Raw genomic sequence first — 18,461 nt, 5'->3', positions numbered from 1 at the left:
CTTCATCGCAATTTTGTTCTTATGCTCCAGCCCTCGCACACCGGAGCCCCGCGAGGAGTGAAGCTGACCCGTCCCGCCGCCGTCCCTCAAGGCGCACGGCGGCGCGGCAGCACCTTGGACAGAGGCGCAGCGCACAGCCCGGCCGTCCCGCTCGTCTCACAGACAAAAGCGCCTGTGCTACCCGCTGTGCTGCCCGCGGGAAACAACCGCTGTGAGGAACCAAACCTCTCCCCAGGGTCCCGCCGGGACTGGCTCTCACGTGCCCGTGCCGCGGCGGGGACGGCCCGCAGACGGCGGCGGAAAGCGGTGGCGCCACGCGATCACCATCGCCGCGCTCCTGAGGGAAAGCACGTCCGCTTCCGGTGCGAGGCGGATATGGGCGGAAGTGGCGGCGGCTGCGCCACCCCTGTGCAGAGCGCCGCCTTGCGGAACGGAGGTCAACAGAGCGGGCTGGACCAAGCGCCCCTCGTCCTGGCTGCAGCCCTGCCATTGCCCCGGTCGCTGAGCAGACAAATTGACCGAGTTCTTGTAGAGTGCTGCTTCTCATTCCCAACACCTCTCCTCTCCTTGTCTGCTCTATGGAATTAAGATGGCATTTTTGGGCTTATATATATCACCTGCTTTGAGCTACCTCTGAGAATCTTTTATGTCCACCACGTAAATGTGGGGGGGAAACCCATAATGGCAGTCAGTAAGCAGTAGTGGATTTCTGCTTCCTTACAAAGATGCTAAGTCCTTTCATACAGAGTATGCATGAAACAACAGATCCTTAGGATTTGGAGTCTAACATCCACTATATGCAGATAAAGTGGCACTGAACTGAAAATCACATTCTGACTTCGTACTTTGCAGCGACATGAACTCTGACTTTAAGAAATAAGCAAATTAAAATATGTTTAGACAAAATGTGGTTATTTATCTTTTTAATTCTGATACCACATTTCCCTATCAAAGAGAAGTTTATCTGGAAATGAATTCATGTGCCTGTGATCTACTGAAAGTGACTTTGATGGACCTTAACTTTATTAGAATCATGGAATCATTATGGTTGGAAAAGCCTTCTGAGATCATCTAGTCCAGCTGTGCACCTACCACCAACACTGCCCACTAAAACGCATCCCTAAGTGCCACATCTACATCTTTCTTTTACACCTCCAGGGGCAGTGACTCCCTGGGCAGTTGCACAGCAATTGGCACAGGCTGCACAGAGAGGTGGTGGGTGCCCATCCCTGAAGGCATTCATGGTCAGGATGGATGGAGCTCCAAGCACCTGATTAAGCCCAGTTTATTGTGAGGGATTTGGACCAGATGACCTTTTAGGATCTCTTCCAACTCAAATGATTCTATGATTCTGGTGGAACCTGCTCAGCCCCAAGGGGCTTGGTTGTCTTACTTTGCCTCTTGGCAAAGTTTTGGTTTCTCAAGGTGCAGCTGACATGCTGAGGGCTGTTGTTTTCCACAACAGCCTTCATTAAAATTCTTTTCTTCCATTGATGTTGTCTCCTGCATCAGTGTCCTGCAGTGTGAATTTGGAGCCTGAGGAAAAGTGTGCCGATGTTTTACTGATGCTCGCAGCTCTCCAGCCCCATGGTCAGCCCTGGACGGCAGCTGACCATCTTCCCACGGCCAGAGTCATTCTGTCTACGAATGGAGCAGGGCGAGCAATGCGGGCTTCCCCCACACGGTGGCACCCCCAGCCCACCCCTGCCCGGGCGACACCAGAGGGGCTGCCGCACTGTGTCCAACACTGTCCCTTCTCCCTGCACACCGGTTGCCCAAGCAGGGCTCTCATCGGAGCTGTGCTGAGGCTGCTGGGTGGGCGTCAGAGAAAGGATGAGGTGTTTGATAATAGTTCTGCTCATCACTAGCTGACTCAGAAGTGTATATCTCAAAGCTGCCTCCTGCTGCTCCTGTTCCTCACACCTCAGCTCTCACTTGGGCCCCATGCATCTCTGCCATACTGAACTGCTTTTTCCAGACGAGCTCCCCAGAGCACCTCCAAGAAGTTCCACCAGTATCTTTGCAATCCATCTGTGTTCACCTCTTCCAATACACCTATTACACCCACTTCTACTTCTTCCTGTTCTCCTCCTTGGGTCCCCATACCTTGTGCTGTCACCACAGAATTGTAAAGGCTGGAAAAGACCTCCAAGGTCATTTAGTCCAACCATCCACCTACCACCACTGATTGTAAGGTAAGAGAGGGAGCATGAGGAATAGCATGGTACAAAAGACTGCTACCATGAGTTTTCATCAGTGGCAACGCGTTGTGCTGGGCAGCAAGCACCTGACCATGAGGAGGACTGATCTCCACAGTCAAGAGCTTGTTAGTTTGCTACAGCTGCAGCTACTGAGATACAAGGTCAGCTGTGCTGTGAATGGGAGGTGCTTGCTTTCACCCTCTTCTTCCTCCTTTTTTTTCTGCCAGTGAGCCCAAGTTGGCCATAAAAGCAGCAGTACTGGAGAGGGATGAGAACATAGTGGTGGTTTCACCCTCAGAGTCCTATTCAGCATGACCTTAAGTGTCAGGAAGACATAATGGGGCAGGAGGGTAGGAGAAGTGGAGATGAAATATATTTCTGCAGAATTGGAATTTGCAAGGTAACAAATATGTGTCTGTGCATCCCTACTAGTTGGGAGGGATTCAGAAAGGGTGGGTCAAAGTGGAATGAGGAGGAGAGATGACATCTCTATAAAGACTGTAGTGGGCTTCTTCCTTGATCTGTGTGACTTTTCGCTGCTCCTTCAGGCCTGGAAAAACTCATTTTATCTTTCTGATTTATATAGTGTTCCTGTGCATGCATGCTCCTTGCATGTCAGCTGGGGGAAATCGAAGGTGAGAAATGTTGCCTGAAAACAGGTTCTTCAAAAACCAACAGGAACTAACAGTGCTCAGAGCGCAGAAGGTGGAAGGCTTATACTGGAGCAAAAATCTCCATAGTTCACTGCCAAACTAAGCTGCAGAGCTGAAAGCAAAGCTGGTGGATTCCACAGGGGAGAAGGCTGAACTGATGGAAAGACTCAAAAATACAACAATACACTTAGATATGTGCTAGGAGGGAGGCACAGATTTCTTACAGGAATCCAGAGGAGGGAGATACAAAGAGGTCAGAACTGTGAACTGGCTGAGTGGCAGTTCCTATTGTCCTTAAAGTCCAGGGAAAGGGCTGGAGTAACCATGGGCTGTCATCTCCATAGGACACCATGTCCCTTGCATCCGTCACTCTGCTGTGTAGGTAGTGGGATTATAACTGAGGGCTCTGCTGTTGTGAAGGAGTGGAAGCAGCAATTGGATCCAAGTTGCTTGATCAGGCTTCAAAGATGCTCTACCAAAAAGTGCTTTGTCTATACTGTGTCAGGCCTACACTGTGGGATATTCTTTGCAAAGTGTTGGGTCTGTATTGGAGATAAGAATGGAATACAGCAAGAAACTCAGTGCACATGCACTCCTGGCAGGGAGAGTGGCAGCTGTGTATGGGATGGGGGGGATCAAGTCCAGACTCTCGCCTTTGACTCCTCTCTTTACCTTTCTTTCTTACCACAATGCTAGGGAGAAACATAAAAACCTGTGCATGAATGTGAGCTGGCTTCTCTCATTCATTGCCTCCGACTCAGAGCTCCAACATATTGACTCTGAGTTGGGTCATGTGGATGACATCTTATAATGGAGAAAATACACATGTCGTTACAGCCATCTCTCTCCTGCAGCTGTGCCTTTCATACAGTATTATTATCAAATCACTGGTTTCTTCAGTTGTGCTCTGGGCCATCATTTTGCTGAGGCAGCATGGTAGGTCCTCCTTGCCTTCCCTTTCTCTAACAGGACCAACATGGCTGGCAGGAAAAGCTTGATGAAGGCTGTAGGAAGTATCCCAGGAGAGCACACTGGAACATTGCTGGGGCAGCATGGTGTGAGATTTGGGATTTGGGACTTTTCAGCCTGGGAAGCAGCCTTGAGTCCATAGCCCAATCAGCCCACGCAGCAGCTAAACTGGGTGCCTGCCTTCATTTTCCTCTTGAGCGTGTCTGTTTGTTAAATAATGTAGCAACACAAGGTTCCTTGAACTAAATTTATCTTCCCATGTAGCTATGGGAACAGTTGATGGCACAGTGACGTTGGGGCTTGCAGTCAGATCTGCTGCAGGGCTCTGGGCTAGTGTGGCTAAGCTCAGTGTCTTTCCACAGATGCTATCCTGCGTGGGAGCTTCTCCTTTCTTCCAGGCCTGCTTTTTTAGGCAGCATAACCACCCTTTTGACCCAGTGAATTTAGAAAAACATGAGGTTTTGCAAGCAGCCAGAGGCCACGCGTGCCACATGGCTGTAGGGATGCTGTAGCTCACTGCCCTGCCTCATGGTTCATGGGAAGAAACTAACGAGGGCAATTGCACGTGGTGGATTGCCAATGCTCTTCAAGGCTGCATTTATCTCCTGCTCAGAAGCTTCCTGAATCGAATGTGGTTTCCTACAAGTATAAAACTAAAAGAGTTGAGAACATCCTCTCAAATTCTTGAATTCACCCTCCTTCCTGAAGAACTTTCCCTGGGTGTGGAAGGACAAGGGTGTGTGTGGCCAGCACAGCATTGCTCTTTTGACTTGACTTCAACACTTCATTTATCCCGCAAAGTCACAAGACCGCGTGACAGAAACTGTTGGCTTAGATGGCGTCACCAGTCGTGTCGTCTGTGTTGTCCGAAAGTCAGGGTTGAGCAACATGCTATGTGGATAGAGAGTGTCTCATCCTGCATGGTAAGGACTTTGCTGTGTCCTTTTCCCCTGTGGCTGGACTTGTGCGCCTTTCTGCACTGCTCACTTTCACTGTTGCTGGTGCAGATAGAAAGGACGTGTGTATGCAAGTGTGCTTTTTTTCCTGCAGTCTGTAGGTACAGCGCCTGCGTCTACGATTTTTGATCTCCTGTCTTTCTGGCTGAATCCTGGTTTGTTTCTAGTTCATATTTCCAGATCTCAGATCTACTTCTGTGAGCTCTCTTGACATTTTCAGATTGTGCTGCCTACTGTGTTTTCAGGTCAATCCTGTGGGTGGTAACACTGGAGTTTGAAGGTAGCTCTCTTATCTCCCTCCATTCATGGTTTGAAGGTAGCATTTCTTATCTCCACTTATATTTATTTGTTTTTCCCTTTTTTTTTTTCCCCGCCCCCCCTTGTTCTATTAAAATCTTGTCAGCTGATCCCCAAACCATAGGGCAGTACCCTCATGGCATTTAATTTTCAACAGAGCTGTCCAGGGCATTGAATCTATACCAGGATATCTCAATGAATCAAAGTTTCCTTTCACAGCGTTAGAGACATCTGCATGAATTTTGCAGTTGCGTGAAATATGATTTCCCATAGCCAGAGCCTTGGGGAGCAACTATGTTTCTGGCCATGCTAACAAGTTCTATCCCATAAGCCAGTCATCCTTTGAATCTTCTGCCCTGGTTATGGCATGAGACAGAGCTTTATTTTCTCCAAAGCTGCTGCTGAAGCAGGCAGTGTCCACATATTCTTTAGGCTTGGTCTCCACGTGCACTAGCCAGTAATCTCAGTGGCTGCTGCTCTTCTTTGCACTTTTTTTATTCCATCCCATTATATCTAGCTCTGGGATCTGAACTTTCTCCCCAATCCTACTTGACCTTATTTCTTTGTAGGATTATTTTCAGGCATCTGTGAAGTTTCTTATGTGACGTGCAGCTGCACCTCGTCCCCAGGAAATTGGCTGCATCGAGAGCCGAGGCAGAGCCCACACAACTCAAAGCTGCTCCTGTTTCATTCCTTCCACTCAAGGAATGGGTGTCGTGCATACATGACGTGCAAAAAGCAGATACTGGGTGTCAGCAACAGGAATGAGCTTTTCTGAATGAGGAGGTGGCGAGTAAAGGGCAGCTTTGATGCAAGCATCGATCGGCAGGGATCCGTGAGCCTACAGAAATGTTTAACAGCTTGCGAACAGTTAGCAGGTGTCATACTCTCTCCTCTCTGTGTCTCACATTGCCAGCAAGGCAAAATATGTACTCCCTACAGCAATATGTGGGTCTCTGGCATTTCTTGATCTAATTTGTTTTTGTCTTTTTTTTTTCCCCTCTCAGTTTAAAGAAATAACACAGAAAATAGTTTTGTAACGGAGCATTTCCTAAATGAATACAACTTGGCAAACAGTAGAGCTATTTATTTTCTTTAGTAGATAAGCTGCTATCAAAGTACCTGGTTCTGAAACTTGGCACTTCTCTCAGGCATCTTTCAAAGCACGGCGAGTACTGCCTGTGCCAAAAACTTGATGCCACAGTCATTTGGGGGAATTAAGTTGTGTAGTGAAGGTAAATACTTTTTGCAGGCGAGGAGGTCAGTGAAGTATCTTAAAAGATAAGGCCATTTGGCAGAGCTTCCAGCTCCTAGAGCTCTGCAGGTCCTCCCTGTCAGTACCATGCTGTGAAGCTGTGGGGCTGCAGGCAGCCCAGAAAGGTTGGTGGGAAAACCCAGCCTAGCTTGCCTTAGTTTCCAGCCCTGAATGAGGCCCATGCAGGCAGAAGGAGCCAGGGAAGAGCAACGCTCTGTTTCCCCTCAGCCCATACCGCTGTGTGGGGTTCAGCTTTCTTCATTTCACCAGTCAGCTGGGAGTTCCACACCATGCTCTGTAGGCAGCTTCCATCTCTTCTACAGAGATTCCTATGGGAAATGGTTTCAAACTAAAAGAGGGGAAATTTAGATTGGATATATGGAAAAACTTTATTATAGTAAGGGTGGTGAGGCACTGGCACATGTTGCCCAGAGGGGTGGTGATGCCCCATCCTTGGAGACCCTCGAGGTCAGGCTGGACAGGTCTCTGAGTACCTGACTGAGCTGTGCCCCTGCTCAGTGCAAGGGAGTTGACCTATAAGAGGCCCTTCCAGTGCAAATGATTTTGTGATTCTATGACTCTGGTGATCTGTGCAGTAACACTAACCTGTTTTCACCAGTGGACTTACAAGCCAGAATCAGCACGTGGAGCATGTGTGGGATGCTAATCGCTGCAGCACACTTGGGAGAGGGGCTAATTCAGTTTTTGGGAGCAAGCTGTAACTCACAGCAAGACCCTTGTATGCAAGCATCCTGTGTTGAGGAACTACCAGGTCCCACAGTGTCTGTGCTCCTCACCTTGAAAGCAAGGAGTTAATTGCTTCTGCTACCTGCTGTGTCTTATCAGTGGCTTCCCCTCCAGGGTGGGATACAGTCCTGCTGCCTCTGCTGGCAGATGGAGAGAACGGCTTTGCAATCTGGCAATACCATTACAATAAGGTGAGTTCAAAATGTTAGATGGCCAATGAGGAAGTCTTTGAAGGCAGGGAAATAGGGCTAATCTGAGATTAATTGCTCTGTTTTCTCCCTGCTATGTCAGATTTGATCCAAATCCAAAGGTGAAGGGCAGTGCTGTTTCCGGTAAAACCGTACAGGAATAGCTCAAAGGGTATGGGAGCATCAAGGTTGTGGAGCCTTAGCTCTGTAATGCCAACACACTCCTTAGGTATCTCTATGGCTTATTTCCCCCTAAAAGGAAATGACTAAAAAATCGGGTAATGAAAATACATCTGTTGGAGCAATCTTGGGAGTGTCAGCCAGTTGTAGCTGATGTTGTGCGACTTTGTTCTGATGACCTGAGGACCGTAGAGAGAAGTTTTCTTGAGAAGAAAGTTCCTTGCAGTTGTGCTGTTCTGTGACGTGGGTCTTGTCCTGGTTTTAGCCTTTTTTTAGCAAGCTGGACGTCCCAAAATAGAGGCTATTGCAAGTTCTGTGAAAAAAGGCACCTGCTTCAAGGAAAGATTAGTGCCCTGGGGTGGGAAAAGCTTCATGAAATCACACTCTTCCTTTGAAATCCTGAGCAGAGACAAGAGGCAACTCCAGGGCTATTGAAGCCTCCCTGGGCTGGGTGCACCACTGAGAGTCAGGAGGGATCAGCTGTGTCTCAGGCTCAGCATCTTCTAAGTACAAACCCAGGTTACAGCTGCCAAAATGTTGGTGTCCCTGGACTGCAGCTTTCAAGTTTCCCATGTATCCTGAGCTTGGAGACAACAGGCTTGCTAGGGATGACTCTGTGAACTGCTTTACACAACCGCAACTCACTTTATTCATGTAAAGGTGTTTAGGACTATTAAGTCTTGATCCCCTCTTTGCAGCAAACTGCCAGTTAGCCAGAGCTCAGCACTGGGGCTGCCCAGAGTGCAGTACAACTCCTGCTCAACTCACTAGGTATTTCCCAGCTCTCCAAGAGAGGTTTTGTCTGGAGATGTCTGCTTTCACCAAAAATTCTGCAAAGTTCCCTGGCACAGCTTCTGTTTACGTTTCTGTACAAATGTTTCTTGCTGATAAAGCTTGCTTTGCTGGCTCAGTAGATGTAGGCTCTAGTGATACTGTTCTTGCTACTGCAGATTGTAAATGTGCTGGGTTTGCTGAGATTCTTAACTTGGAGCTCCTGTAGTGTAGATTAGACTTAAATTACGGAGAAATGTAATCGTAGCATTAATGAAATGCCTTGAAGATCAGATATCTATGTCATCTTAACAGATTTAATATGTAATTTTCCAAGGTAAATAAGTTTTATAGCTCACCTGATAAATTTCTGAATTGCTGTTCAACCTCAGCCAAGAAGGTTGGGAAGGTGCTGTCTAGCAATCTCCTTGGGTGCACCCAAAGGTCTATTTCCTCTCTGTGTTGCTGCGTCAGGGAATTTGCTCCGCAATATTTCTCGCATGCTTTTCTTTAAAGATCAAAAGATCCTTTAAAGCTCCCTTAAACAGCCTGTTTCCAAAAGAAGTATGCAAAGCCTTGAGGTTGTGGACGAACTTTTCTTTCAAATTAAGGTGTTTTCTGAGGAAGAGCTGGTTGTTTTGATAACCCTCACCTGCACTGTGAAGTGTTCCATTAAAACCAGAAGAGCTGGGCACCAACAGGGTGATCCCCATGGCTTGGGGAGGGCAGGAAGCCTTTGGAAGTGAGGAATGGGTGCCATTGATGTCAGAGGAAGAATTGTGTCCATGCTGTACTGAGGCTGCAGTATGGCATGGGAAACAGCTGAGGAAGGAGGAAAGCAGAGGAATGCAGAGGCTGCTTCCAAGTGCTTTGGCCCATCAGGATCTTGGCCTGAATTTTCTTTGCCTCCCTCCCCTCCTCTCTGAGCACTTCCCCGGGTTGCACAGGGATGGCCTCTGTTATCTTCTGGTCCAATGCTGCTTGAAGAGTCTGCGTGAATTATTTGCTGCTTCAGATCCTCAGTGGGAACAAGATGTGGGATGACAGAGAGCTAACTAACCTCCACGTGCCTGGAGGCATCGCGGGGCTGAGGGCTGCCCCCCTGTCTGTGGGATGCCCAGCGAAGATGGAGGGATTTCCACTCTGACTGGGGCAGGTAGCAGCCGGGCTTGGTGCTGGGCACTCGTCCCTCCTCTTCTGACAGCCTGTTCCAGTGTTTCACCACTCTTTTGGGGAATGTTTTTTTCCAACCTGAACCTCCCCTGGTGTGACTTGAGGCCATTCCCTCTCATCCTATCACTAGTTATGCGGGAGCAGAGGCAGACCCCCATCTTGTCACAACTTCTGTTCAGGGAGTTGTAGAGAGCAGTAAGATCTCCTCTGATCCTCCTCTTCTCCAGACCAAATAATCCCAGTTCCTTCAGCCACTCCACGTAAGACCTGTGCTCCAGATCCTTCACGGTTCCACTGTCCTTCTCTGGACTCACTATAAAGCCTCAGTGTCTTTCTTGTAGTGAGGGTCTGAATCCTGAACACAGCTGAGGTGCGGCCTCACAGAGCTGAGTGGAAGGAGTCGATCACCTCCTGCTGACTGCACTATTTCTGGTACAAGCCAGGATGCCCTTGGCCTTTTCAGCTATTTGGGCACATTGCTAGCTCACATTCAACCCCCTTGATCCAGGGAGGTGGGAAGGGGGTGATGTGACTGAAAGACATGTTTTATAACTGTCCCTCCAGGTCTCAGCCCACAGCCCAGGTGCAGCTGCAGGTTTGTGTGCTAGGCATTTATGGCACCTCTACCTCCTCTGAAGATAAGGGCATGTTAATCCTTTATTGCCCCCTTTCTTCATTTGAGGCACTGTCTGGAGTAAGAGGGGAAGTTCTCTCCTTACGACAGAGGATTAGTCACCAGCACCCAGCCCTGCAGAGAGGGGCTCCTTCCATCCTGCGAGGTCACCCTGCTGTCTGCGCACCATCCCACCCCTCCTGTTCACATCCCCTTATATGATCTCACTCCTCTGTGCCCTCCCTGCTCCCGCTGTGCAGGCAAGGAGCTGTGGGGCTGACCCTGCACCCTTGCCTGCCTGGCTCCGCTGCCCAAAGGCATGGCCTCATCCCGACTGCCGTCCTCTCTGGCCCTGGGCTGGGCTGCATCCAGCCTGACCCCAAGGACCCACCTTATCTGACTAATGGGGAACATGGCTATTGCATGAGGCAGAGATAACCACTGCTGCATTCATGCTCCTGCTGTCCTTCATATTCCCTGTTTTCACTCCTGTTCTTAGAAGAGGAAAATCTTTTCCAGCCTGCCTTTCCCTGGAGCCAAGTTTCTTTGGGTGCATTCAGCTTGGATAGAGCCCACAGAAATTGGACAGGGGAAAACTTCCTGGCTCAAGGGATTGCAATCAATTGCACGGGCCAGAGAGAAACCCTTGTTTCTGCTGCAGGGCAGTTGGGGCCTGCAGTGGGGCTGCGCCCCAGAAACCTTCCCCAGGGTCAGCAGACTCCCAAGTAGTGCCATGGCCCAGTGCTCACGTGCCCAAACTGAAGGCATTCCCAGTATTGGTTTTGGCTGCACCATGCTGCTCCGTAGGGAAGGTGTGCAGGAGCCAGAAATCCTCCTTTCTGATTCTCAAATGACAATGTTAATAAGGCCAGCAGTGGTAAAACTCTGAGTAGAGTGTTTCCATCACACACGTGTTTAATTAAGCCAGCATCTGCCCACAGACACAGGCCATGCTGTCAGCCCTGAGTAGGAGTGAGGAGCGAGGGCAGAGCATTCTTCCTCTCCTCCAGCAGGAAGTCTCTTGCCAAATATTTTCTTGCCTCCTCTCTGGAATAGCTGCCAAGGAGCAAAACATTCACAGTGAAAGCCTTGAATGAAAGGCAGTGCCTTTCACTGAGCACGGCAGCTCGCGTGGCCGTGGGCTGCAGCACCTGCTTGCTCTGCACAGCAGCCCCCATCACCTCAGCCCTCTCCCAAAGCAGCAGTGAGTAACTCAGCTTTGTCATCTGGCTTTGGAAAGGCAGGTGCAAGGCCTTTGCCTTGAAATCCACTGTGGTCCCTGATAATGAGCATCTTTCTTGGTGAGGAAGGAAGGAAGTGTGACTCACACTGTTATCAGGAGCGTTAGCCCTACAGGTAAATGCAGTTTCACTGATGCGAGGTTAACGGTGACGTCTCGGTGGGGAGCCTGCCTCAGCAGGGAACCTGGTGCCCTCTTTTCTGGGACCTAATCTAAATCCTTTTATAAGGGGCTGGCAGGTGGACCAAACTTCCCTGGGCAAAGGGGTTATCTTACATCCGGCAGTGGGATGTGGTACCAAAGGACAAAGGAGGTGGCCTGAGGGTTAAAAAGTGCTCGCTCCTTCATGGACACCTTGTACCCTCCCTCTGTCCCCCTTGCCCTTGGCACAAGTGGCTTTGCACAGCATCACCTTGCCGGCTGCTGGGGCTGCAGCTGCACAGCACATCCCGCCAGTGCTAAAGGATTGCAGGGAGCAGGTTTGACCCTGCCCTCCCATCCCAAACCTGCCCCTGCAGGAACCCACAGGCTTAGACCCACCTGCAAGACCCCTCTGTATTTTATTTCATCTCCTTTATGGCCAAGAGCAAGGGATGGAGCTCCCTTTGCATCCATCTTTGCAGGATGGATGAAGCAGACAGGTGAGCATGGCCCTGCCAGAGCCTGCCCTGACACTGGTGAGGTGCTGGGGTACTCCTTAGTACCACAGAAAAGTTCAATCGCAGCCCATCTAGAAACACAGATTTATTGTGATATCAGCTTGCAATCAGTACTCCATCCCCACACTGTCCCCCCAAAATTCTGGGCTCCTGTGGGTGCCCTAATCCCCCCTCCGGTGTCTCCAGAGCCACAGATGAGCAGGTGAGCCCCAGCGGCACAATTTCACTGTCCTTGCTGGGCTGTGGGCTGCAGGATGGAGTTTGGTCATGAGAAGACTGCCGTGCAGGGGCTATGGGTGTGCTTCCAGCTGGCTTGCAGGGGGAGCTCCAGAAGTGGTAACAGAAGCTGGACTCAGGGTCCTCCACAGCTGAGATTTCTGAGCAGTCATATGTCAAGATCCCCGAGCAAAAGATATGAACGTGGGAGACACCGCTGCATCTTCTCCTCTTACTGTGTGCCCTCGGTGCCAGCCCAGGTGTTTTGGGAGCTAGGAAAAGTGCTGACCAGGTGCCCTGCTGCTGCTACACATATCCCGTCAGGTTGTAGGAGCTGAACTCACTCTTGGGCTTCTGCATTTGTTTCATGGAGGGCTGGGGACTCCTGCTTGCCAGCAGCCGGGGCGAGTAGGGGCCTGATGGGTCACGGGGAGGGCAGGAGGCACAGAGGATGAAGCCACCAATGAGGGAGAGCAGAGAGGAGATGATGCCCAGGTATAGAGCTTCCCCCAACTCAAATTTGGTGCTGTCGGGGAGCAGGGGGTTGTGGAAATCTCGTAGCACCACATGGATGTTCCACACCAGTGGGATGAAGCAAAGCAGCCCCCCGAGGATGAAGACCACACCACCCGCCACTGCCACTCGGTCCTTGGCTGGGGAGCCCTGATTGAAGACGGTGCACCTCATGCCCACCACAGCCATAAGGCAAGCAAGGGAGGAGACGGCACAGGAGCTCACCATCAGGGCCTGGGCTGCCTGGATGTCAGGAGGCAGGTTGAGCAGGGAGCTGTAGATGTCGCACTGAGTGATGCCCGTGCTGTATGTAGCACACTCCATCCATAGCCCCTTGGTGAAGCTCACAGCTGTCACGATGCTCGAGCCAATGTAGGAGCTGATCTTCCAGTTGGGCAGCAGCGTGGTTGTCAGCGTGCCGATGTAGCCCAGGAAGGCCACGATGTAGCCCACCAGCTGGAGTCCCATAGAGACCATGGTTGGGCCGGCTGTCACCTCTCCCGCACGTTTACCTTCCCATGGCCCTGCTAGCGGCTCCTCTCGCTGTGCTGAAGCTTCACCCTGCTCCTGTGGGTGTTGGTTTTGTGAGGGCACGGGCGCGTGGGGGGAGCCGGGGGGAGGAGAGGTTACCTGCAAGAGTGGAAAGCAATCCCTCCCCGATTAACGATTGACTCGAGCCTGCAGAGAATCGCCAAGCACCCTTTCACCTCTGTTATCTTCCCAGGCAGGCTTCAATAGGCAGCACAGCGGAGCCCAGGCAGGCCGCCAAAGCCCCTCCTTGTGCTGTGGGCAGGATGGGGAGCTGGCTGGTCCCCATCAGGTCTCTGCTGGGGCATCTCTTAATGCATGGTGTCTCCTGGTGCAAGCCTCCCCAGCCACCTCTTCCTTCACCCTGTGTCCTGCTTAATGGAAATATTCTTTTGCTGCTGTGCACTCCTCCAGCTGCCTTTGCAAACTCAGCTAGTCTTTATCTTTCCCTGTTTCAAGGCAAAAAAGAAGCCAAAACACTGTGGCTGCATGTTGTTTGTTTGGAACTGTTGGAGGTGCTTTAGAGTGGTGGCCCTGAGGTTTTCTCAGCAGAGGAATGGGGTTCCTAAAGCATCTGCTGCTATCCCCCCACCCCACAGAGAATCCAGCAGGAATGGGGCCAAGGGATGTGTTCTCCTGAGGGTGAATCACAGCTATCAGCCTTCCCATGTGATGATGAAAGGGAGGAATGGCAGGTGACAGCGACACCTACATCCCTAGGAGAGCCTGGAGGTTCACAAAGGACAGCAATGCACTGGGCACAGTGTGTTAATGGTGAGTCCATGCCAGCTCCTGGGAGCATTCTGTCCTGCAGCAGGCAGTGTGTGCTCCCCATGTGGGTGCTAGTGCCATGGGGTTTTTTTCTGCCCCAGCTGGGGGTGGGCAACAGGGATCTGGCAGACACGGGGCGGTTTGTTTTTCCTTCATCTTGTTTCAAAATTCCCCCTGCTGTGGCTCTTGCGAAACAGCAAACCACACAGATACTGCCTGGCCAGTGGCCTCCTGCCCTGGGAAATTTGCCGGCTGAGGGTGCACCCCTCCCAGAGCCTCCATTCCCTTTCCCCGGCCTTGGAACATCAAATGTTTACTATCAAAATTTCCCGACTTTCATCTCCTTTCCCACGTGCAACCCAATATACAGCCACTCAATCTTATGGGTGCTGTTACAGAACTAACACTCAGGTTTTGGGGGCTGGCAAACGGGCATGCGAGGGACTGTGTACTTACAGAGATGGCTGGAGATGTGGTGCGGGACCGAGGGCAGCTGCAGTCCTACAGGAAGAGGCTCGTCAGGGCTGGGGATCAGGGACTGCGAATGGTTCACCTCGGCTTTGCAAAATCCATCCACAAATCTCAGCCTGGAGGCTTATTGCAGATCAGAATTAAACCCTTTCGGTGTCAGGAAGGATTGAGGAGCTGGGATGCCTTGTTTTGCTTGTTTTCTATTAATTATCAGGGTAGGTGGTTGCCTAAGTGGCTTGGGATACCAGGCTAGGGCGGGGGCAGTGGTGTGTGGAGGAAAGGCGGTGAGAAGAGATGGGGTGGAGTGAAGGGAGCAGAGCCAAGGATGGAAACTGGCTGCAGAGATGAAGCCAAATTCCTCCCTTGCCTTCCATCTGCGCTGGCTCCAGGGGCCCTTTGCTGTCAGTGGTGATGCCCGGCTGGCAGGGGCGCAGAGGGGACTTTTCTCCTGTGGGGTTCAACAGCCCCTGAGACCTGTTTTGGCCAGTGCTAGAAGAGAGTGGCTGGAGATTGAGCTGGGCATAGGGCAATGCAGTGTGCAAGTTACCAAGGTGTCCCACAGCACACCAGTACCACAAGAGATGGACAACCACAGCATTTCCATCTTCTACGCTGAATCCCATCCCTGCCAAGCTGTGTGCTGGGATCACAGGGCAGCAAAAGACCAGCAGGTTGAACTCTCCAGCCTTGCTTGTCCTCTGCAGGGTTTGTTATTGTAAGACTCCTGGCCCAAATGAGGAGCAAATGGGGACGGTAATGAGGGCTGTTGCTCGTGCCATGCCCCCTCCCGTTCCCCGGCTGCTGCAGATGGACTGGGGCAGGGAGGGCCCCTGGTGACAAATTGTGCTCAGAGCCAAGCCGATCCTGGCCAATGTTTGGACACTGCTGGCAGAGCTACAGCAGGGACCATTTGCTATTTTCTTTCCTTGTCTCAAACTGAAACTCTCCCAGGATCGGGGGGTGACCTGCCTGCAAGTGGCACCTCGCATCAAGTGCCCAGTCAGGAGCAGCACGAGGGGTGGGATGCATACAGGTATGGCTTTTGCATCCTCCTACTGAGAATCCTTCCTGCACCTCCTGATACTGTCTGCATCCCAGAGAGCCTAGGGAGATCACTGGCAAACACTGCAGCAGTAAATTATGGAATCATAGAATTATTTGGGCTGGAAAAGACCTTCAAAGACCATCTAATCCAATTGCTCTGCTGCGGGCATGGACATCGCTTTAGCAGATCATACTGAACCATTCTGCTGGGAGGGGACAGCCAGCTCTGAGTTGTGCCACTGCTTTTGGTTGCCAGCTCCGTGCTGCAGCTGTGCCCAGCCCTGCAAGGCTAAAGCTTGGGGAGAAGCTGCCTTGTGTCTGTGTCCCACTCACCTTGGGGCTGGTCCTGCAACCAGCCTTGGGGATATGACAGGCATTATACACTATACATTATATGCAGCACCTCTTTGCTGTAGGAATAAAACCTGGGACCGCCCTGGAGGACCTGAGCAGGAACATGTGTGCCTGAGCAGGACTGCTGCAATCCCCTGGCACCAATCTTCACCCCTGTCCTCTCTTGAGCATCCTTTCTCTCACCTTCTGGTTGGTCTGTGCTTGCTTCTGCTGCAGCCCATCACACTGTCACCATCATGCCATCCTCATCCCCTGCCCGTCGTGATGCCCCAGCACTCCTGATCAATTCCCCAAATCCCCTCTCCCTTATGCAAATGGTTACTAAGAACACTTAATCATCCTTGTTAATTGTTTTTGCCCTACCCTGTTTCCCCCCACACCCCCCTGAGCCCTCCTGGGGACTTTCTCACAAATGGTGTCTAACTTTTCCCTTCTGTGTTTTGCTTTTCCACAACACCCTGCTTCCAGTCCCCCCCAGCCCTCTGTTTACACAACTGGGACAAATTTCACACCCTGGGGACTGCTACCCCTGAGCCCCCAGTCCAACACTCTCCTGCCACAAAGAATTTGTGAGTCACTGGTGAGGGCAGATCTATATATAAAGCTATCCTCACGAAGGACCTCCAGCCTTGGAGGGGACACCGTTGCCACCATGGAAGCTGCTGCCTGTTGCCTGCCTCTCCACCGGCTCCCGTTGCCCACAGCTGGTGCTTGCCCAGCCCAGGGGCTGCAGCAGAGGGGAAGGTACTTTGGGTGCAGAATGGGTGGGGGGGCTGGAGCAGGCAGCAGTGGCTATGTGGGAAGGCTCCAGGTGAGTTTGGGTGAAGGCCGTGTGCTCCTGGTTTACGTGCAGACTCCCACAATCCCAGCACTGAAGGTGCAGAGCCTAGGGTCTGGGAGCTCCTGCAGGGAAGGGACCACAAGTGGGGTGGTGGATATGCCTGGCACCAGGGCAGGGGTTGTGGATGTACTGGCAAAACTGGGGTGTGTGGCTGGGGTGTGGGTGAGCAAGGCAAGCGGGGAGGAAAATGCAGGGTGCCCACTGTGCTCATCTTTCTGTCCTCCCCGAGACCCAAGCCACTCTGGAGACCATGGCTGCCCCAGGAGGAATTCATGACCAGGCAGCAGAGGGAACAGATGGACACTGTGAGTTTTATTCTTCCTGCTGCGACCCACTTTTTTTTTCCATTGGCAGCGTTGGGGTCACCAGCCTCTGGCCCCAGACTCCTTTATCCCTTGCAAGGGCTGAGCAGAGGGCACAGAGCAGGCACCTGCACCCTGACATCCTCCCCAAAGCCCACGGGAGGGTAGCTGCAATAAGGGGGTGAGCAGGGAGTACTTTGGGTACCCACATTCCCCAGCATCTCTTCTCCACTCCCCAAGCCTACAGCCTGCTGGGGCAGTGCCAACCGCAGCAAACACAGCTGCTCTGTGGGGTCTGAAAGGGATGCCTGTTCCCGGCCTGGCGGGCATTCCTCAGGGGGTTAGCAGGACGCGTGGGCACAATGGGGGAGATTACTCTGGCAAAAAGCCCTCGTGTGGGGTTTAGATGCCAGCTTCCTTTGCGGGAGCGCAGGGAACTGAATCCATTCAGCAGAGGAGCGGGGAAAATTGGGATGCGGTCTGGCCCCACAGACACACTGCTCAGGGGCTGTGAGGTGGTGTGTAAACCTCTGATGTTAGGAAGGAGGTCTGTGTCACTGCAACCACGGCAGGAGCAGGGGCACAGGGATATGGGGCAGATCCCAGCCCAGCTCTGTTCCCACAGGTTCATCCCCTCGATGCTGCAGGAGACCACAGCACTGACAAAGCGCTAGCACTGTTCCGCCATCCGGTCAGGTACGTCCCTGTGCCGGCGCCATGCCCACAGCTAGGACAGGCAGGTTCTCACGGTGATTCTCGCCAACAGGCTTCTGTGGCCCAAATCCAGGTGCTTTGACTATCTGTACAGTGTGGCGGAGAAGCTGCTGGAGAACTTCCCGGTGCAGGCCACGCTGTGCCTCTATGATGACTCAGACAGCGAGGGGGATGAGACCGAAGATGACGATGAAGATGGCGATGAAGGGAACGAAGGCGAGGCCGGAGGCGCTGTGCCCGCGCTAGGGGCAGGCTCCCCGCGGCCGGCCTGAACGCAGCACACGTGGCACGGGCATGGAGGATGACTGAGGCGTAGGGCAGCGCGGGGCCTTGGTGCCGCGGGGCAGCGTGAGCCGGGTCCGGCCGCTCGAGCAGCCGTGACGCTGAGCGCGGTGCAGAGCCCAGCCCCATGAAGCGGCACAGGGCCCAGCGGCGCCGGCAGTCAGTTTGTGGAGAAATAAAGCGCGTGAAACTCCGACGGCCTCCGCGGTGTGAGGCGCGGGGCGGGGCGGGGCGGGGCCGCACGCAGGCGGTGACCGATCCCCGATCGTGGTTCCGCAGCGCCGCCCGCAGCACGAAGCGCTGCGCCGCAGCGGGCGTGGGACTACTACTCCCAGCAGCCTAGGCGGCCGCATCGCGCTCTCCCATTGGCTGCACGTTCACAGAGTCCGCGTTTGATTGGGGAAGGCTCGTAGGCCCGCCCACTTTTCCTCTCCGCGCTTCTAATTGTAGAGGCGGAGGAGGAGGCGGGGCGTGCTGGCTGAGGGGGGGATGTGATTGGCTGAGAGGTGGGAGGGGGGCGGAG

General features: G+C 52.4%; 2 protein-coding genes across 2 annotated transcripts; one reads left to right on the top strand and one right to left on the bottom strand.

Moving 5' to 3' along the window:
- Positions 1-4,666: 4,666 nt before the first annotated feature.
- Positions 4,667-17,960, top strand: LOC122163700 (protein ripply1-like). Its single transcript, XM_042825124.1, has 6 exons — positions 4,667-4,746; positions 13,759-13,933; positions 15,353-15,434; positions 16,870-16,945; positions 17,568-17,638; positions 17,709-17,960. The coding sequence occupies exons 1-6, from the start codon at positions 4,717-4,719 to the stop codon at positions 17,926-17,928; spliced, it is 654 nt and encodes a 217-aa protein (XP_042681058.1). The 5' UTR covers positions 4,667-4,716; the 3' UTR covers positions 17,929-17,960.
- CLDN2 (claudin 2) lies at positions 11,975-13,244 on the bottom strand. Its single transcript, XM_042825123.1, has one exon. It carries the CDS (start codon positions 13,106-13,108, stop codon positions 12,425-12,427), a length of 684 nt encoding a protein of 227 aa, XP_042681057.1. The 5' UTR covers positions 13,109-13,244; the 3' UTR covers positions 11,975-12,424.
- Positions 17,961-18,461: the final 501 nt, after the last annotated feature.

Source organism: Centrocercus urophasianus, unplaced genomic scaffold (assembly GCF_019232065.1).
Source record: "Centrocercus urophasianus isolate 14NV4802_14NV808 unplaced genomic scaffold, USGS_Curo_1.0 seq_24, whole genome shotgun sequence".
Classification (NCBI taxonomy): domain Eukaryota; kingdom Metazoa; phylum Chordata; class Aves; order Galliformes; family Phasianidae; genus Centrocercus; species Centrocercus urophasianus.
Note: the sequence above shows the minus strand (reverse complement) of the source record. Positions and strands in the feature narration are given on the sequence as shown.